Here is a 19,579-nt window from a genome sequence, read left to right as displayed (position 1 = left end):
TTTCCCTTATTTCCTTGTAATTGCATGTGCATTTAGATACTTGTCTATTAAAAATAAGAAAGGGTTGTTCAGGTTTAATGGGCAAGCTCTAAGCACTGATGATAGGAACATATTTGCTCTCATTTATGTTAAAGCTATGACTGATTCTGGTAAAAGTCTGCATTAGAAGGAAGTCGAGATCTAATTTGGAGAAGCTAGTTAGCACAGTATATCTAGACCATTAGGTAATGAGGTTCTTCCTCTGATTTTTAAGCTTGGCTAGATGAAAAACTTAAAATAGGAATGATATAATCCTGTATGAAAAAGGATGACCTGCAAGGTGATCTCCCATAGTAGTAAGTGTGTCATCGTGCCCAGAATTGCTTTAAAAATAAAACAGCACATTATTGAAATAAACCCCATGATATCTCAAAAACAAAATAAATCCAAACCCGTACACTAACGTGTCATTGTGATGCACTTTTTTTGGGAAAACATACTTCTTACATTTGTGTTCATAAGTCAGCCCACATTTAGATGACTCTTAGATTAAACCAACTTTCAGAAACTGGCCGCTGCACATGGTAAATAGCATTAATGTAATATGAAAAAGCAACCTCAATTCAACCTTATATAACTTTCATTTTAATACAAAATACATGTCAGAGTGGGGAAGATAGAATTAAAAGTTAATGGTATATTATTTACAGACTTTTCAAACACAGATATGAGTCTGGGTTTGCCAGAACAGTTGCTGTTTGAAGACTGATTAACAGCAAATGCCTGTGTCCTTAGTGGGTCCTCTGTGTTCTCTTCAGGACAAAGGTGTGGGGAGGTGCATGTGTGTAAATACATTTACATATACACTCATATGTATGCATAATAAGTGTATGTGTGTGTGTATATGTATGTAGTTATGTACATATACATGTGTCTGTATGCATTTGTGCGTGAATAGCACAACAGTTACAGCATCTGCAGTTCACATAGTACATTCAAGAGGAAAGGATGGGAAATATCTGTGACAAATATTTCCCTTATTTCCTTGTAATTGCATGTGCATTTAGATACTTGTCTATTAAAAATAAGAAAGGGTTGTTCAGGTTTAATGGGCAAGCTCTAAGCACTGATGATAGGAACATATTTGCTCTCATTTATGTTAAAGCTATGACTGATTCTGGTAAAAGTCTGCATTAGAAGGAAGTCGAGATCTAATTTGGAGAAGCTAGTTAGCACAGTATATCTAGACCATTAGGTAATGAGGTTCTTCCTCTGATTTTTAAGCTTGGCTAGATGAAAAACTTAAAATAGGAATGATATAATCCTGTATGAAAAAGGATGACCTGCAAGGTGATCTCCCATAGTAGTAAGTGTGTCATCGTGCCCAGAATTGCTTTAAAAATAAAACAGCACATTATTGAAATAAACCCCATGATATCTCAAAAACAAAATAAATCCAAACCCGTACACTAACGTGTCATTGTGATGCACTTTTTTTGGGAAAACATACTTCTTACATTTGTGTTCATAAGTCAGCCCACATTTAGATGACTCTTAGATTAAACCAACTTTCAGAAACTGGCAGCTGTGTTAAGTGTAGTGACTGTAGGTGCAGGGAAGCTATTATTTTATCCAGAGAACTAAAATTTATAACCTTGTGTTTGGACTTTGAACTTTGAGCTGTTCAGCTGTTCCTTTAACGGCTCAGAAAAAAGCAGGGGGGATATTAAAGCAAATAAAAAACTTTTATCCTGTGTAAGTGAAGCACTAGGGTTTGAACTGTGAAATTTGGTATAGAAATAGTCCTAAATGAAGATGCAGAGCTCTTTTTGGCAGAATTGAGGTGTGTTTTAAAAATCAGCTGCTCAGGGTGTGTAGTAAACGTCCCATGTGCACACATGCGTGCATGCACAACACGCTGCTCCAAGTGTGCAAGGGAGGACTTGCTCTTGCACATACATTGGAGCAAGGAAATGCTTCCTACTGCTTCTTTCCTTGTCTTTTAATGCCACGGGCAGGGAGTGCACAGCATGCAAACTTGCCTGTTTTGTGAAAGGTCTAAGCAGCTGTGCTACTGCTGGGCGTGTCTCTGGCATGGGGAGGAGCAGGAGTGGGGATGCAGTCTATCATCTTTTCTGTTTCCTCAAACACTGAATCTTTAGACTAAATACATGAAGCAGCAAATTCTTGACATCCTCTTTGGGAGCTCAGAATAAATTTGTTTCATTTGATGATTGGCTTACGGCATTGCTGACAAGATTAAGAATTTTATTAGTCTCTTGTCTCCAAAGCAAAGTGTTCAATATGCAGAAATAGTTTAGACTGAGCGATGTAGTTGTGAGATTCTTCAAGCTGAAAGTGTTTCGTAGCCTGAGTTTACGGTATTGTAATGAAGGTATCACAAGTCCATCGCTTTTGCAAACTTTTGTTCTCAAATTTCTTCCTTGGGCTGAGATGAAATCTCACTTTGTGTAAGAAAAGGCTTGGGAACCTAAACCTACCCAGATTTCTGTTGATTAAGATTATATGTAATGACTAGAGTGAGCTTGCGGCGCGCCTTACTGCTGCACCAGGTTTGTTTCATGGACATCTTCACTGTCTTCCCTGACATTGGGGTTTTTTGGTTCAGAAAGCAAACTTTCAGCAGCTATTGCAAGGTGATTGTGCATTTTGCAAACTTACTTCCTTTCCAAAAATTTTGGGCTCCTGCAGTTTGGTTAGAATTTTCAGCATCAGAACAACCTCGAAATCTAATGAAACACAGCAAAAATTAAAAATGCAAATGTGAAAGCTCTAAACTTACTCTGATGTCAAACAAAATGGCAGTTCTTTGACTTTCTCCCTGGCACTGGTTTCCTTGGAGATGATCAGGGCCTTCGTTAATCATAGTATTCAGTCCTGCAATTGCTTTGTAAACTATTTCTGCGAAGCGGGAAGAATTTCTGCATCTTTTTGCATAGCTAGCATTATCTAGAACCAATTAATGTGGCTTTTTTCATTACAGCCTAGCATCCACCATTTTAATCAACAAGTGCAAAGCATTTATTTGTTCATCTGTTTGTGTACTTGAGCAGCAATTTCTGTGCTTTATTCTGTCTCATTCCTGTTTCTAAATCCTTTTGCTTACAATTCCTAGATTGTAAGCATGTTTTTTGGATATAGCAGACCAGCATCTAGGTACAGTTACATATACAGAGAAAACACTGCATTGGATCCCTCTTTTGGCAAGACGTTCAGGTTCAAGTACCTTTGTACTCTTCCACTTACAGATGTTGAATAGTTTTGTCGACAGGAATTCAGTGGCTGGGCATCTGCTGCTAAAAGAAAAAAAAATATTTTTGATGCATTTCTGAAGCAGCTCTTGTATCCAGGGGGAAAATTCTGTATTTTGAACAGATGTACGTACAGCCAGCACTGCTAAGTTACAGCCAACAGCACTTTGAAGATTTTAAAGAGCTTACTCATTTTAAATGTTTAAACACTTAGCTAGTACAACAGGAATCAGGTTTTGTGTTTTTCTTTCTTTTATTAGTTTGGTATCAGTGTGAACAGAGGAACTGTTCTGACGGGATGTGAATTAAGAGGGGGGGAATATCTCTCCCTCCCACCCCCAAACAAAGCACCTAGTATAAGAAACATCTTCAGGTCTTAAGTAAATGAAATTTGGCTTGAAAAATGCTGGCATGTCTGTCTTGTTTTTCTATTCAAGTAGATAACTTTTTCCTATTGAAATGTGAAGTTTTGGTATTTTCCAGAACTTGGTTTTATTCCAGCAGCCCAGTTTTAATCGTCTGATCTAGTGCAAGAGGAGAAGATATGGGATGGTCACAGTCCTTCTGCCTGCACGTGAGATACCTTGCCTTTTCCCCCCTGAGCAGTCCTTGCTTTTATAGACATTGTATTTTGGAAGAAATGGCCTCCGCGTAAAGGTGGCAAATTCCAGAAGATCGTGCAATTTGGAGAGCCAGGCTACGAGTGAAATATTTGTGGAAGGGAGGTATAATGGACGCAGTTAGAGCTCGGCACATGGAGGGAGTGGGATCATTGCACGTGGGGAGTAACAAGAAAACACTGACATGCTTAGGGGAAATAAGCTGAGCCTTATGAAAACTTCACACCATATGGAAATAGAGAAAACTGTCTTTCACAACTACAGCGCAGCTTTGCAGATTGCCGAGGCTTGACATCCGAAAGCGGCATGGGAAAGGAAGCCGGAGCTGGTGAGCACTGGAGGCAGAGGCGATGGCTCCTCTCTCCTGTAGCCACTTACCTTCAGTGAGATGGATCTTCCACTCAGGTGTGCATCGCCAGATGTGTAACAATATTTATAGCCTTCAAATCTGCCTTCCTAAACAAAACCAAGGATGGAATAAGGAGCCTGGCACGCGGGCCATTCCTGGTGAGATGGTGGAGAGCCTCTCTGCAGGTCGCAGTGTGAGCTTTGCTTGACCTTTGATTGCGAAGGAATCGGCAGTGAATTTTTTCCTTTGTGAGTCACTCATTCCTGGCCAAGATCAGCTGGAAGTTACCAAAAGCTTTTCCATTTGCCTTCTGGTCAAGGGCCGGAGCAAGATGATTGAAGAGGGGCAGGATCCGCGCTTTGGCAGGGTGAGCGGCACCTTGGGCGGTGTGAGCTTAGCAGAGAAGCAAAGGACGTGGTGGGTAATGCGGTTAATCTCTTCCGTCCCTGCACTGCCCGAGCTTGAAGCAGGGCTCTTCCCAGCTCTGGCTGTTTTATAGCTAAAGCCGGAAACTTATTCAGGATGCTGACGCACATCAGTGTTAGCACATGACAGCAGACACCAGAAGAGTCCTGATGGTGATGGAGTAGCAACACAGGCAAACAGCTGAGCCTCACAGCTCCTTGTGGACCTGAAATCCTAACCTGGAGGCATGCAAAGATGTTAATTCTGTCATGCAATGCTATTCCTGGTTTTTCCGTCATCTGAGAAAAGAGTATTTGTGTGCATCAGTAGCAGAGGGGAGTGCTAGTCTGTACATGCAATGTATACAGGATGATCAGAGAAGTCATGGGTTTGCATATAAGCAGCAACAGCGAAAGGAGCTTTGTAATGATGTTCGCTGAGGAGTGATTCTGAAATTGTTTTCTTTTTATTAACACAGTGATTTCCTACGTTTAACAGTATGCTATGCTGCTTAATGGCTTTATGCCAATAAATAAAAATACGTGGAATGTTTTCAGATATTGGCTTTATATATATAGCAACGTTCAGATAAAGCCTGTAGAAGTAGTTTTGTTAGTTTTTGCTGGTTTCAGATGACATTTTTTTCATCAGCGTAGCTTCCAAGCCCTGATTGAGAGGTGGTAACACATCCAAGGTGTTAGCCCCTTGTTTGGAGACATGGGGTGAAACTGTCTGGCCATTCCTTATTTTTGTTTTGGAGAGTAAAAGTCTTTCAGGGAATCTTCTGAACAGATTTTGCAACGCTGTAAAGAAAATGTAATTTTTTTTCCAAAGATACCTAGACTTAATAGGTGTCACGTTGATGTTAAGGTGAGAAACTGCTCTTTGCTTTCATTTGGAGCCATCTGCCCTTGGAATGGCAGCTTTGCTTGCAGGATAGCTCATTGGGCACAAATCACATCATCTTTTAGTGTGGCTGCTTTCAGTGTAGCCCTGGCAGTATCTAGAGCCTCTTTTTGGTGGCCTCTCTGTGTCGATTCCTACGTAACAGGAAAAAAACGTGCTTGTTTCAAATCTGCTGATAGGGTTGGTGTCATCTGCTTCTCTCTTGCAGCTGTGCTGGGTGGCACCTTCCCTGTGCCCCCAGGCTGGGGATGCTGAAGGTGGCACCTTGGTTCCTGCAAAGCATCCCCTTCTCCCTGTGTCCTGCTCCTCACGTTGGACTCTGGAAGGGCAAACTTCCATTTTTACGCCCCTGTGCCCTGACTCACACTGCTGAGCATGTCTGCTCCATCCTTCCTGCCTGCAGCAGCCAGCAGGGAGGGACTCCCTCTGCTCAGTTTTGTGCCTCTCTTGTGCAGAGCGCTCGTTCCTCACAGCCTGCATCGTTTTCAAGAGAAACTTAAAAAAGCCTGGAGATACCAGGTGTCCGCCTCTGTCTGTATTCTAACATGATAGGATTATTCATCTTGGAAAACTGCAGCTGGCTACAGTCAGTGGTAAAAAAACAGCCTGAACATTTTGTGCCTTGTTACTACTTGAATGCATTGTACTGTGCTCCCTTGCTATTTCTAGATGGCTTCCCGTTCTTTTTCAGTGACCTTGCCTCATTTTTCTGGTACGCGGAGCTGACTCCAAGACTTAGACCCAGATCCTGCAAAACTTAACTTCTGATGGAAGTAACCCTGGGGAAAACTTTTGTAAGATCAGAGCGTTTGCTCTCTTTGAAGGGGGGTGACTTTCCTCAGTCTCAGAGTCAAGGTCTTTTCCAAGAACAGTGAGGACAAATATGCACACAGAGGGGTGGGTAGTGTCAACAAATTCATATAGCAGCTTGGACACCTGTAAGCCCCATCTCTTGGTTGAAGAAGTAGTCATGCAGCAGGCTGGGTTAACTTGAGCATCTTCCTACCTAGCGTTGGTGGTTTCTGGACTGAAGCTGGATTGCTCAGCCAGGAAGATTGTCTGCCCTAGTCCTTACAGACCTACTTTAAACCCAGTAAAAGAAGCATGTTTCCTTTTGGCTTCTTCTGAGATGGGCCATGGTTTGTAGGCTGAAAGGAGCAGAATGAGAACTCCAGACTTTTCCACGTTTGAGACGCAAAAACCTCAGTCAAAAGTGAAGTCGCAGATCTTGCTGCAGCCAGTGGGACATGGTGGCATTCATCCTGTGAATCCCTGTACTGGTGTCCATGGAGTCTGCTGGTACAGCTAGCCTTGTCCTCCTTGCATCATTACTCAAGTGTCTTTGCTCTGGGGCTTCACAGCTTTCCAGCAGAACACAGGTTTTCTGACCCATCAGCGGTAGGAGATGAAAAGCCTGTTGCCCCCTGAGCTCAGTGGCTCCACGTTCCTTTGGTGAAGCCAAAGAAGAGAAACTCACCCAGTGCATTTTCTTGTTACTTAATCTCCTGAAGTTGAACTTAAATTGGATTGACTTTTGGGTGTTCTGAAGGCTGAATATCTGACGTAAATGGCAGAAATGTCAGAGTTCACTGGCTGACAAACAGATACAGGATCTTTTTTTTGGTAGCACATGCTCGCTTTTTCTGTGGGGTCCAAACAGCTTTTGAAGTGGTCAAATTTCTGTTCTTTCATCCTTTATAGCATGAGTTTGTCTCCCAGTAAAATGTGTGTGGGGCACAGTGATTTATGTTTTTTTTTTAAAGCTAGAAACCTTATGGTCTCTATTCAGTTTGGAATTCCAAAATAAACAGCAGAAGAAGGAATATTTTGCAGTTCACACCTCTGACTTTTCAACTCCAATTCTATCTTATTTTTGAACTAGATAAAATAGATTGGAAGTAGTCAAAGAGAACACATAGAGAATCAGGGCGCGAGTAAAGAAATACCCAAGTGAATCCTGCTGTTATACCAGGAATATTGACCTGTTAATATACGCCATCACTGATAAATTAACGTTCATAAACTTCTAAGTCCTGTTGCTGAATATGGTCTCTTTACAAAATTCAGCTGTTGTATGGGAGAATGAAGTTGCATTTAAAACTTAAATCATGTTGTGAATAACTTCACTCGTGTACACACAGTATGAACAACATTGTTGGATTAATCTCCATGTTTAAGTTTCCTGTTGAACTAGTGGCGGTATGTAAAAATGATAAATATTTGGTATTTACGTTGCTGGCGTGTTACCTTTAAAAACGATGGTTCTGCTGCACTTGCATGAGCATCAGATGATGTTGAACATCCATTTTTAGCATGCAGCCTTCCTCCAGGCACCGTAGGTGCTGGGGCTGTCACTGCCTCGTGTCAGACAATGAGCAGCACTTTGCAGTCCGCTTCACCTCCATGTCCACCCTCTGTCAAATGGAGCTGAACCCGAAATCACACAGGAACAGCAGCTGATGAAGTGTGTCAGCAGCCATGCTGCCAGTACTCCACCCTCACTGCTTCCCCCCCCCGACTGTTTTTTCCTCGGTTGTTTGAGAAGCCTGGCAGGAGCACTCTGGTGAGGTCTCCCATCCCTGCCAGCTGGCAGGTTTCATCGCTTTTCCTTCACACAGGTGATCGGGAATGGTGGATCTGTGGATACAGCCACGCTCCTCCTTTTCTTTATTCATATTTCCTTCTTTGAAATGACCAAAACCCAGTGGTGGCTCCTCTAGCTGCTCCCATTGCAGGATCTCTTTGTCCTACATCTCTGCTCCTGATACTGATTTTAGCATAACATTCCCATTCTAGCTCCTCTACTCCCTGCACCCTGAAACAGTTCACAGAGAACATAATTACTCTGCCGAGGACTGAGGTCTGATTACTCATGGCATAATAAAATCTCATTTAGCATTAGACATCTGGGGCTCCTTCCTTTATAGGACAATTTATATGGTTCTTTGATTTAACAGAGATGCCTTATTGCCATCCATGGTCAGATGGATGTTCCCTGCTCCTGGTGCAAGGTGTACGGATTTGTCCTCCCCTTCTATAATAAAGCATGTAAAGCACAGCAGAGGCAAATGCAAAGGAGTTTTCCTCACCTTTAGAGGGGAAAATGGGAGAGGGAACTGAATATGCTGAATGCTACAAATGGAGCTCACTGCTTTCTACAAAGGGTCTCAGAAACTCTGCTTCTCGAGAAAGGGTAAAAACTAGACTCGAATGGCAGTCAGGGAGCAAAAGGCACATACAAAATGCATTCCCTGTGCTATACCTTTGCAGATATTCAGGGCTTAGAGGGACGAAGCTGCTGTGCAAGCTTTCAGCCTTTTAGGAGAGGTGAGCAGTAATGGGATAGGAAGGAAACTGGGATACAAAATTATATGTCTATATATAAGCTGCCAAACTAGTAACATGGGATCTTTTCACCTAGAGCTGGTGATCAAGGAACATAACCATCATTCCCTTTCCTGGAGACATTTGAGCCTCATAAACTTGAACACCAGACATTCTCAGTAGGATATGTCTAACCAAGATCAGTCTCTTGCCCAGGAAGCTGTCTGCTGGGAAGGATCGTTTCCCTGCGTACCGAAGAGATGCTGGCTGCGGGAATTTCTGGCATGGGACTGTCTGCTGTGTCAGCCTGCCTGATAGCTGGAGGGCAGCACGCCAAATATACGTTCAGCTGCTGATGTGTCCAAGAAAAGAGATGATAGACGTTCATTATTCTGAGCTGTGCTTTCAGATTTTTGTGTCTTGGCTTCTGCTGAAAACCACAACTTTTCCCCTCCACCCCCATCTCCCAGTAGAACTGATTAATTCTGACTAGCGTCCGGTGCTCCAAGGGTTATCTGAAACACGCCACAATGGAGCCAAGAGAGTGAATCCTGAAACTAGAGCCACAGCCTGAGACTTCAGTAAACAGGATGGGGAGAACATGTAGCAGAGAGTCTGGCCAAAGGAATGGCATTGAGATGGCTCTAAAATAACCCAGTACAACAATTATCCCAGAAATCTGTTGACATCCATGCTTTGCTTCCACCCATAGCTAATAATTTTTCGGGGGGTGATTTGATGTGTACATGTTTTGATGAGTTCTTTCTTGGTTATCACCTACGATTTTCCTTTATTTTCACATAATCTGAGCTCCAGATCTTTGTAAATACCTGATTTAACCCACCAAAACTGTAGAACTTTGCCAGAGAGGGTGGCAGATGATTTGCCTTAAAAACACTATTTGTACCAAAACCCGAACCTTGCTGCCTGCTAGGTGAGAGGACAATTACGTGAAGCTTTTGAAAGCGTTTACTGTGTCATGCCTTAACTCAGCCTTTAAGAGTACAAGTTCAGGGGGTGCTGAGAAGATCTGCTTTGGGGTTTTTTTTTTGGTCTTGTCTAGCATTAAGTTGTTGGTTTTGAAGCTAGTATTTAACTTATACGTCCTTACAACTTCTTTGAAGCTATTGCCTCCATCAGAAGGCTAACCTCTTGTTCAGGGGTGGCAGATTAAGTAGTTGTACAAAGTCTCTGAGCTTGCCTGGAAGAAGTCCTCAGACTGCAATCTTATGACAGGCTGGACTGTGCCGGCATGATCTTGGTCTGAGAGGGAAACCACATGTATGTGTGAGGAGGAATGCTGACCTGTAGGCGGAAGATCAGGCTACCTTTTCATCTGTTTCTTCTTAACCTAGCTGCCTTGTGCTGGGAGGAAGTAGGAATTGCCTGCAAATGTGAAGAGCAGCAGAAGTGCTCAAGGTGACGTCCCACCATGCTGGACTACATTCAGTAGATGATCTCAGGCATAGATCGAGATGCAAGTTAGGAGTTGGACACAACACTAAGCTACTTTGGATCCCAGGAAATGTTTATTGGCAATAAGTATGCCAACTGTTGTTCACCCAGACTTGCATGTGTGATTATCTGCATGAGTAAGTGTGAGCTGTCTGGGTACAGATATTTTTACGCTGTCTTCTACTAATTGCAGTAAGCTATTCAAAATACATATTATAAAAACCTAGGAGCCATAGTCTAAGCTTCAAAACCTCTCCTGCTTTGCAGATTTTAATCAGTTTTACCGCGGCGTGTGAAGCAAATGACAGAAACACCTTTAAAATGACGGTTGTATGGGAAGGGAGAAGCAGAGGAGTGTGGGCAGAGTGCAGTGCCTGGCTTCTGGGAGAAGAATAAGGTAGTTTCTGCAGGGTACTGGGATGCAGGAAGGACCCACATTCTTGCTACTCATCTAGCAAATCAAGGAGTGGCTATGCAAGTCTTAATGCAACATATCTCCATGAAATATGTCCTCGTTCTCTCTGGTCAATGGGATCTTTGCTGTCAGCACCGCTCACTTCCCAGGAGGGCACAGGCTGGCTTCTGGGCTGAGGCTGCTGGAAGATTTTGGAGCGCTACTTTTCCACTTCTGTTGTAACGACTACAGGAAACCGTTTTAGCTCCACTTTGCTTAAAGAGAGGTTTCTCTGTGCAGTGGAAGTTGATAGTGTGCTTACTGATAAGGTGTTAGTCCCCATTATAGGTAGACATGCTTGAGAACTGAAGACAATTGAGGAATGTGATGGCAAAATCCACTGCACCACTGAGTTCTCACGGCTAGCTGACAGTCGATAAATACCTGGAAATGCTCTACATTCTCCTTACTACATTTATTAATATTAATATATGCTAAAGAAGCACCAGCAACACTAACTACAGGTACAGTTGAACATTTGTGCAGTTTTCATAAATAGTGGAAGCAGTGTCATTAAACATATGCAGGAATCCCCATAGTTATAAATATTTACAAATACTTATTTTGGCAAGAGCACCTAATTCAGATATTCCTAGCTGCACTCCCTAATACAGTGCGCATGTCTGTCACACGGTCTGCTCCTCAAATTGATAGTTGAATTAGTCTGAATGCAAGGGATTTCCCTTGGCGTATCACTTTGTATTTCACAAATATTTAAATTTCATTACAGTTGGGGAAAAAACACACTGCTCCAGCTATGTGCAATTAACACACAGGCATTGCGGAGTCGCTGTTGATTCATTTGCCAGCAAGAGAGATCTAATGTGTTATGTGGTATGTGAGCATGATCTCGCTCTTTAATTAATAATCCTTATCAGAGCAACCTAAGTGTCTGTTGGTATGCCATGAATTGCAGTTCAAGAGATGCTTATGGATTCCTAACTCGGGCATTTTCCAAAAGAACCAAGCGTGGGAGATTGCGTCCCACTCAAATGCAGCTCTGAAACATTTTTCCTTTAGACACCAGTAGGCTTTTTTTTTTCCACTGAGATAGTCAAGGGAAGGTTAAATGCCAGACCAAGCCCACAACGTGTGGGCATTACCGTGGCAGAAGCAGCTTAGTGTGTGGTGCTGGAGGGGGGTAAGACCTTGCTGCAGTTGACCACGCACAGGTCTGAATGCTCACTACCTGTTAAAATTTGCCTCGGTTGCTTTAACTGAAGCAGAAGCTCATATTTTTCTGAAGTTTCAGTTTATTTTGTGCACGGGACAGCTTTTTGTATGTTACCAGATTTCCTGCTTCTCCTGTTAGTCAGTCAGTGGGGGGTTCTCTTGCTGTTTATAGGTCTTTATTCAGAAAGCATCAGCAGAAGAACCCATTGTTAAATCAGAAAATTAAATTGTAAACCCCCCAAAATATAAAATTGGGGCACAGTCTAGCATCAAGCAAGTTTTAAAGCTTATGCTTTTAAAGCGAAGAAGGGCCTTTTTGCACAGAAAACTGTGATTTAATGTGATAGTTATATTCCTTCTGGCTCTAACATAACAAGATGGGTAACAGTAGCAGCAAGGATGAGCAATGCAAGCCTCACCTTGGGTCAGCATCCCAAATCCTTATCCGAGGTCATTGGAGCAGTTGTGAAACCTGGATGCAGTCTGTGCAGCAGGATTGCCTGGGCTGGTAAGCTGGTAAAAGCACTGCATCGCCAGCGCCCCTGCGTTTTGCTGAGCCTGCACCATATATTTCCTGTCAAATACTGTCTGTGTGGTTTGCTTTCAGCCCTAAGTGTGGAGAAATATTCATGCTGTAAGAAGACATCACAGTTCAGACAGAGCACTCGAATGGGTTTTCTTTAGTCATTTTCTGAGGCTACGACAGACACCAACAAAGTGATTTCTTTTCGCCTTTCATGGGTATGATTGGAGAGGTTGCTTCTTTTTTTTTTTTTCCCAACTTTGAAAAGATTTGAAAACTATATTAAGAATAGACTTTCTGGAAACTGGGGTCAGAATCAGCAGAAACAATACATCTCTAATGAAACTTCTATAAGCCATCCAGATACAAATTGGTCTTTTCATTTACATTTCACTACAGATGTCAATGAAAGCACAGTTCCTTCTAAAGCATCCTAATGTATGTAAACCATTGCAGGAAGCATAGCGTGCAAAGCCTAGAAGACTGCAGATGGAGAGAAAAGGCTCCTGATTTCATAAAAATAACAAAACCTGTTTTAACATATTGTGCATTAAATATTGTTCATTTACATACTTTCTATGGCTAGGTTATAAAAGCCCACCATGTGGTGGACTTGCTGGAAGTCTGAAAAGATACTCTTTCTCCAAATGGAGATGTGTTAGTGGAAGCTGCTGCTTAATTATAAAACAAAAATAACTAGTTTTCTCTAGGTTTTTTTGTTTTTTCCTTTTGTAGGTTTTTAGAGTCTGGGTTTTTTGTTGTTTACATAAAATTCAATAGAATTAGGAAGGGAAACATAGGTGCAATCACGGCAAATTCTGCTAACTGAGGTTCGGTGTTTTACAACAGTCTGCCTGCTTGGAACCGGCAGCAGCAGGGACTCCTCCATCAAAAGTTTCCAGCAGATAGCCAGGCAGATTGTAAAGTACCTCTTACATTATTTTTTTTTTCATCTTTATATAGAATTGTATAATTTTATATGTATTGTATATAGTGTATCCGTGGCTGAAACGTTGGATGGTACAAATGTACAATACCACAAATTAAAATAAGAAATTGCTGTCAAAAGCATAAATAGAAAAACGTGCAAAAGGAGAAGGAAAAATCAGTGTGCGTGGGGTGGGAGTCTTGTGTACACACGTGCTGTCAGGGTTTGGAGAAGGATGGAGTGAAACACATTTTTGGAGGGAGCAGGTTCCCCCTCTTAATAGCCATGGCTTGGCCCAGTCCCGTTCCATGTAGAGGATTTTGTGAACCTGGAGCAGTGGGTGGTATCTGAGCACAGGCACGCATTAAATCCAGCCTCGGAGAAGTCTCATCCATCGCCAGAGTGGTAAGGGTTTTGAAGGTTAAGGTTGCCAGCTTAAAATCAATCTGCTAGTTTATAAGCTGCCAACGTAAAGAGTGCGGGGTGGACGTAAGGTGATCCTTACACCGGCAGGAGCCAGTGCTCCTACATTCAGGGGGGTTTGCAAGGGTAATCGGAGCAGCCCAAGTAGTTGGCTTTAGCGTGTGTCTTGCTGGAGAGGGTGCAAATGAAATTGGGAGGTGGTAAATCTTAGTTTGAGCTTTTTTTTTTTTTTTAAGGAAAAGCAGTTTTCAGTGGAACTCAAGGGAGAAGCCCTGTGCCAGGGGAAGCGCCTTTTGCAAGCCCCATGGAGATCCATTCACACCTAGCCAAGCTGCAGGCTGCTGAGGCTTGTCATTTGTCTTCTGCTTTTCCACAGCCCAGCTTGCTCCTGGCTGGCTGTCAAGACACGGGGTGTTCTCTGAGTACTGACAGGTACTGCCCCAGGGCCCAGCAGATCAAACAGCTGCCTCCAATCCCTGTGGGAGTCCCCCCCTGGACCCAGAAAGGATGTTCTGGGCTGGGGAGATCCACCCCAAATTTCCCAGGAGGTTGGTGTGTCCATGCACATCTTCCAGGTGCTGGGATTTGGAGACCCGAGGGGGTACTTGCACAGTGGACGGGGGCAGGAGCCTTTGGTGCTTCAAGTCTTGAATGTCCCATTTGATGATAGCTTTGCAAATCTTGACCTTAATTAGGCAGCCTGTCTCTCGTTTCTTCCCGTGAATGTGTACGAGTCAAGAGAGCCGGGTAAATCCTTCCTTGAGAGGTTGTTGGAACTTTTTTTAATAATGAATCAATTCTTTTATAATTAGGCTCAGAAATGGGTGGTGATCATGCCCACAAGGCAGCTAGTACTTTTGCATTTAGCTTGGAGTGTGAGGTTTGCACGGCAGATGGGAAGTGACCAGCGTTTGATGAAGTTAAAAAGATACAGATGTCCCAGTCCATGGGAACTCCTCTATATACAGAGACAGAGAGAAGGACTGTTGGAGAAATAAGAGTGCAAAGTCATATAATTAAAGGATTATTCAAAAAATCATATGCGCAAGGGAACTGAACTGGTCTTGCAAAGCCTGCATTGATGATGGCGTATTTTTCTGCGAATGTCTGACTTGGTGAGCTCAACAGTATTCCTTCAGCATAGGGTTTGTACATGGTGAACATATGAGTGTTTGTAATTAAAGCTTCCCGTTGGGGTTTTACTTAAAACAGACGATGGAGAGAAAATGAAGATCCACCTGGAGTAGCAGTTTGCACTGGCTCAGCGCAGGCTCCGGGCACCAGGTTCCGGCAGGGCAGTGGTGGCAGCAGACGGCTCTCAGAGCAGAAGTGGGGACCCAGCCGCACCCTTTGGCAGCAGCAAAGTGGTTGGGGAACCACCTGTTTGGGTGGAAGCTTTTTGTCGCTTTTTCAAATTAGGTGCTTTCTGAACAGTATGCTTGTGCTTGTAAACAGACCATGCCCTGAAGCCCAGAGCATATAGTGCCTATGGTTTAGCATAAGTGCTGTCCTGGACTAGAAATGGGGCTACACAAAGTGCCTGTGAGTCTTAGTGCAGGAGCCTCTAGACGAGGAAAATGCCATTTTTCCTATTTCTATTAATTAAACAATGCTATTGTCACCTGATAGCAGCTTCTGGTTTAGCACTGGGTAATCTGACTGTGTTAATTTGCTCTTTTTCCCCTCGTCCCTTCTCTGCAGCAGCAGCAGGAGATGCTGGCAATGAAGCATCAGCAGGAGCTGTTGGAGCACCAGAGGAAGTTGGAGCAGCACCGACAGGAGCAGGAGCTGGAGAAGCAGCACCGAGAACAGAAACTTCAGCAGCTAAAAAACAAAGAGAAAGGAAAAGAGAGTAAGTAGCAAAAGCTCACTTGTTTCAGTGATGACAGGTAGAGCAGATGAATGGAAGCCATAAAGCAGCTTTATAAAGCTGGAGAAACCTTCATGATAGCCTCTCTACAAAGCTCGGCTGCACAGGGAGCTTATGTAAACTGTTAGGAGGTATTGAGGGTAAGGGAGAAATGTATTTCTATGCTTTATCTTCATTTTTGTCTTACTAAATGCCATTTTAGTGTTTTTCAAAAGGAAGCGTATCTTCTCTTTACTTGATTTAACGTTTTTTGAAGTATTTTTGGCAGCGTTCCTAATGGAGGCAGAATATTAAGCCCATAAAATACACCAGATGCACACTGCATTTCTTTTACTTAATTTCACTCTTTTAAGATGTAGCCGAGTTCTCAGTTCTTAGCTTTAAAGTGTTTTCATTCAGAAAGTACTTCTTTCATGAGGTTACAGATTGTGGTTGGCTTTCCCACGTGTCATTATGCACTTCACGAGATTCAGTAAAATGATTATGGCCTCACAAATCCCCTTATCAAAGACACTTTGGTTGCTTGTTCGGTTTTCTTTTAGGAGTGAATGGGAGGACAAATACCAGCCAAGTTGTATTATCAACTCGTTAGGTCTTCATTTCAAATGAAATAAAGAAGCCTGCGATTGAGGAAGCAGAAAGGGCTGAAGGGTACCAGGAGATGGGATGCTGTTTGGGGACCATAAAGCTCCAAGAAGAATTTTTCTAGTAAGAAAGGACTGGGGTCTAGGAGACTAAAAAAATTATCTGAAGGTTGAATTCCACACTCCCTGCATGTACTTCTTGCAATGGCAGACTTCAAGCTGCAGCCAAAATGAGGGAACGCACAGACCTATCCCAATATCTTTGTAAAGAAGGTTGTAGTGTAGGTCCAACGTGTCTGTGTGTGGTTTTGGTTTGGGTTTCGCTCATTTTAAATAGTAGGAGAAAGACCAAAGGATCAGAATCTAGTTAAAAGAAGCAGTTTAACATTCAGGAGTGAGGAAAGGTGATGATAATGCAGGTTGGCTACTCTGGTGCCCAGCTGGCTGCCACGTGCGATGCTTTCTGTTGTCCTCTGGCTGCTTTGTGTTATTTTCCAAAGTAAAGGCAGTCAGTTCGAACTAGATGAAAGCTATAAGCATTTCCACTTCACCCTGCTGTTCTGATCAGCTGTTGATATTGTATCAATGTTTTGCTGGGCCTCTCTGCAAAATTGATATCTGGCTATTCTCATTAAAGTAATTTGCAAATAAACAAAAATGCCTGAATCTCTGTAAAATGGCAAAAGCATCGAAGCACCTTTTGGATGAAACGCATAGGTGTAGAGGAAGAAACCAGAATTTGGGGATGTTAAGTTGAAGATCCTGTTCCCATGGCTACAGTTTTATTTTTGAATTACTTTTTATTTAAGAAGTACTATGGTGTATAATCATTATAGCACCTCAGCTCTTAAGAATACTTAAGTTATTTTTCTCACATCAGAAAATTTTGCTAAGCGCAACACAGCTAAAATTGTCCTGATCTGAAATATGAAGTGTGTAATAAATGTAGAGTATAGCTTATTCTTCCTCCTTCCTCCATCACTGTAAGCCAAAATACATTGTTTTTTACCTTTTAGAAGGCAAATCACAAATTGATTTAAATTAACATAATATCAGCTCCTTGCATTCTCATCTCGGGAGCCTTAACCTATCCCTCATAAACTGGTATCTGCTATCATAAAGCTTTTGTTCAAAAGCATGACTTCCACGAAAGGAAGGAAAATGTATATGAAAGTAAAGGTGGATTTTGCGCAGGATAAGGAGTGATAGTTGGTCGTCCTGTCTTTCCACTGTTAGGATTGAACCTAGAACCGGTCCTGTGCATTGGTGTTTCCAGACACTTCTGACCATTCAATCCCTTGCTGCTCAGGCAGCCTTGGACCCTGGCTTGTCTTGGACTTCTACAAGTTGGCCAGCTGTGATCAGCCCACGCTATCATTAAGGGCTTTCTCCCGTTAATTTTCATTTGTTCTCCTCCTCTGCTCTCACATTGTGCGACCTCCTCCTTCCATGGGAAGCCTGGTTGTGCTTCTGCCCTCCCTTATTCTCTTCCCACTACCCCTGCCTTATCCTATATTTGGATACTATTTGATCCTGGGACAATACGTAATTTGTTTTTGTCCCTGCAGTAGTAACCTGGCTCAGTCTTTTGGCTCTTTAGAGCCATCCTGTTTGCAGTACTTTGCTCATTGTGGCTCTCTCCTGTTTGCAGGCTTATCAGTTGATGTGCTCTTTGCTCCCTGCTCCTCTTAAACACTCAGGCCCTCCGAAATGAATAGGCCAGCTTCACAGCTTGGTTTTCCCCACTGTGCATAGCTGTTCCCCCAGCCTGGGCTGCTGCGTGGGCTCTTGCTCTCCAGTTCCTTCTCTCTCATCCCTTTACTCTGCCGTGCCTTTTGCTTCCATTGGGGTTGAGTGTCTTGCTTCCTGCCTGTGGACTTATTCCATATGTATGGGCTTTTGATGTCTGACTTCTGCTCTTATCCTCTTTGCTTATACACCTGCATGGTGTATACTATCATGTATGTGACAGGTTGTCCCTTTCTGCCTTTAGAGCCCTGTTTAACACCTTTGCTGGGTATTGCACAGCGCTGCCTGTAACAATGTGACTGGGTCCAAAATAACCCAGTATAGTATATTAAAAGTGAGTTAGATCTTTTTTTTCCTTTTGATCTTTCAACTCAAGGGTCAAGATCTGAGTAATGGTCAGAAGGTCTTGTGTGACAGCTTGGTCCATGGCTCCAGCATTGCCCAGGGAAGGGGAAGCCTGCACATTTTTGTCTTGTTAAGCATATATGGGGCCTTTCAGCTTCTAATTAAGGAGGAAGGCATGCCAGGGGAGCTTTTGTAAACCTCAGGATCCAAAAATGTTTAGCTTCAAGTCTTCTAAATAACGTCAGATTTATCCAAAACTGACAGAACACAGCCACGTTTGATTATTTCGAAGATGCTAATAGATTAAAGATGACACTTTTTGGAGAGAGAAAGCCTTTAAGCATGAATTTATCACCTATTCTGGTCTAGCCATGTGGCTTGCTACACTCATATGAATTTATCTCCAGCTCCTCAGTTGAACTTCCCATTGGGCTACTTGCCAAACCGATGTTTGTAGAGCTAGTGAGAAACGCAGGGCTCCAAAAAGGTGAATTTTCAAGCTTTTCAACACGGCTTCAGTGGTTGAACAATATTACATCTTCAGGCAGTGCTTTATAGAAATTTTGCAGTTTTCTTCTCTTGTGGAGATACAAAAAAATTGTTTTCCCTGTCTGTCAAATGTCATTGTTGAGTAGGATCCAGGAGACAAAATATCACCCTGTGGTATTTTAATTTTTTATTCCCAGTAGAGCAGACAGTTTTCCTGGCCTTTGCATTTTCTTGTAGCCCAGATATTTTCCTTTGGAATTCTTGCTTTATGCTGTGGTATAGATGAACCATCATTTTCCACATGTTCTGCTTGCCAAACTTCCTATGCATTACTCCATCAGGAACTCTGCCTGCGAATCTGTTCTGTCAACCGAATGATAATTTTAATCCATCATCATAGTAAAACAGACTGGTCTCTATTGTGGAGGAAATAATGATTGGAAATTACACAGTTGACATTTTAACTCTACACTACAAAATTACTGACTTTCTTCTTTAAATGTTAGATTTTTCTATTTGAAGAAATAGATTGCACACTTGTAAATGAATTGGAATATTATGTAGGTCTTATTGTACGCAGATACTTTTGAACAAAGGGGTCCCTATTTACAAGAGTTTTCAAGACAAAATCTACATATGAGACATTCGTCTCATTCCCCTTCTGCTTGCAGATGTGACATTTAAAAATTGAGTGTGCACCAAGACCCTTTTTCTTAAATACCTTTGATTAA

General features: G+C 42.5%; 1 protein-coding gene across 1 annotated transcript in view; it reads left to right on the top strand.

Annotated features, from left to right (window-relative positions):
* Window positions 1-19,579, top strand: part of HDAC4 (histone deacetylase 4) — a 242,649-nt gene that overhangs the window by 119,957 nt on the left and 103,113 nt on the right. Inside the window, exon 5 of the mRNA XM_009281930.1 lies at window positions 15,513-15,663. Coding sequence (XP_009280205.1) covers window positions 15,513-15,663 — 151 coding nt within the window. The remainder of the gene's footprint in view (window positions 1-15,512; window positions 15,664-19,579) is intronic.

The sequence above is a fragment of the Aptenodytes forsteri genome, unplaced genomic scaffold, assembly GCF_000699145.1.
Source record: "Aptenodytes forsteri isolate BGI_AS27 unplaced genomic scaffold, ASM69914v1 Scaffold443, whole genome shotgun sequence".
Lineage (NCBI taxonomy): Eukaryota > Metazoa > Chordata > Aves > Sphenisciformes > Spheniscidae > Aptenodytes > Aptenodytes forsteri.
This window is presented reverse-complemented; position numbering and strand designations above follow the sequence as displayed.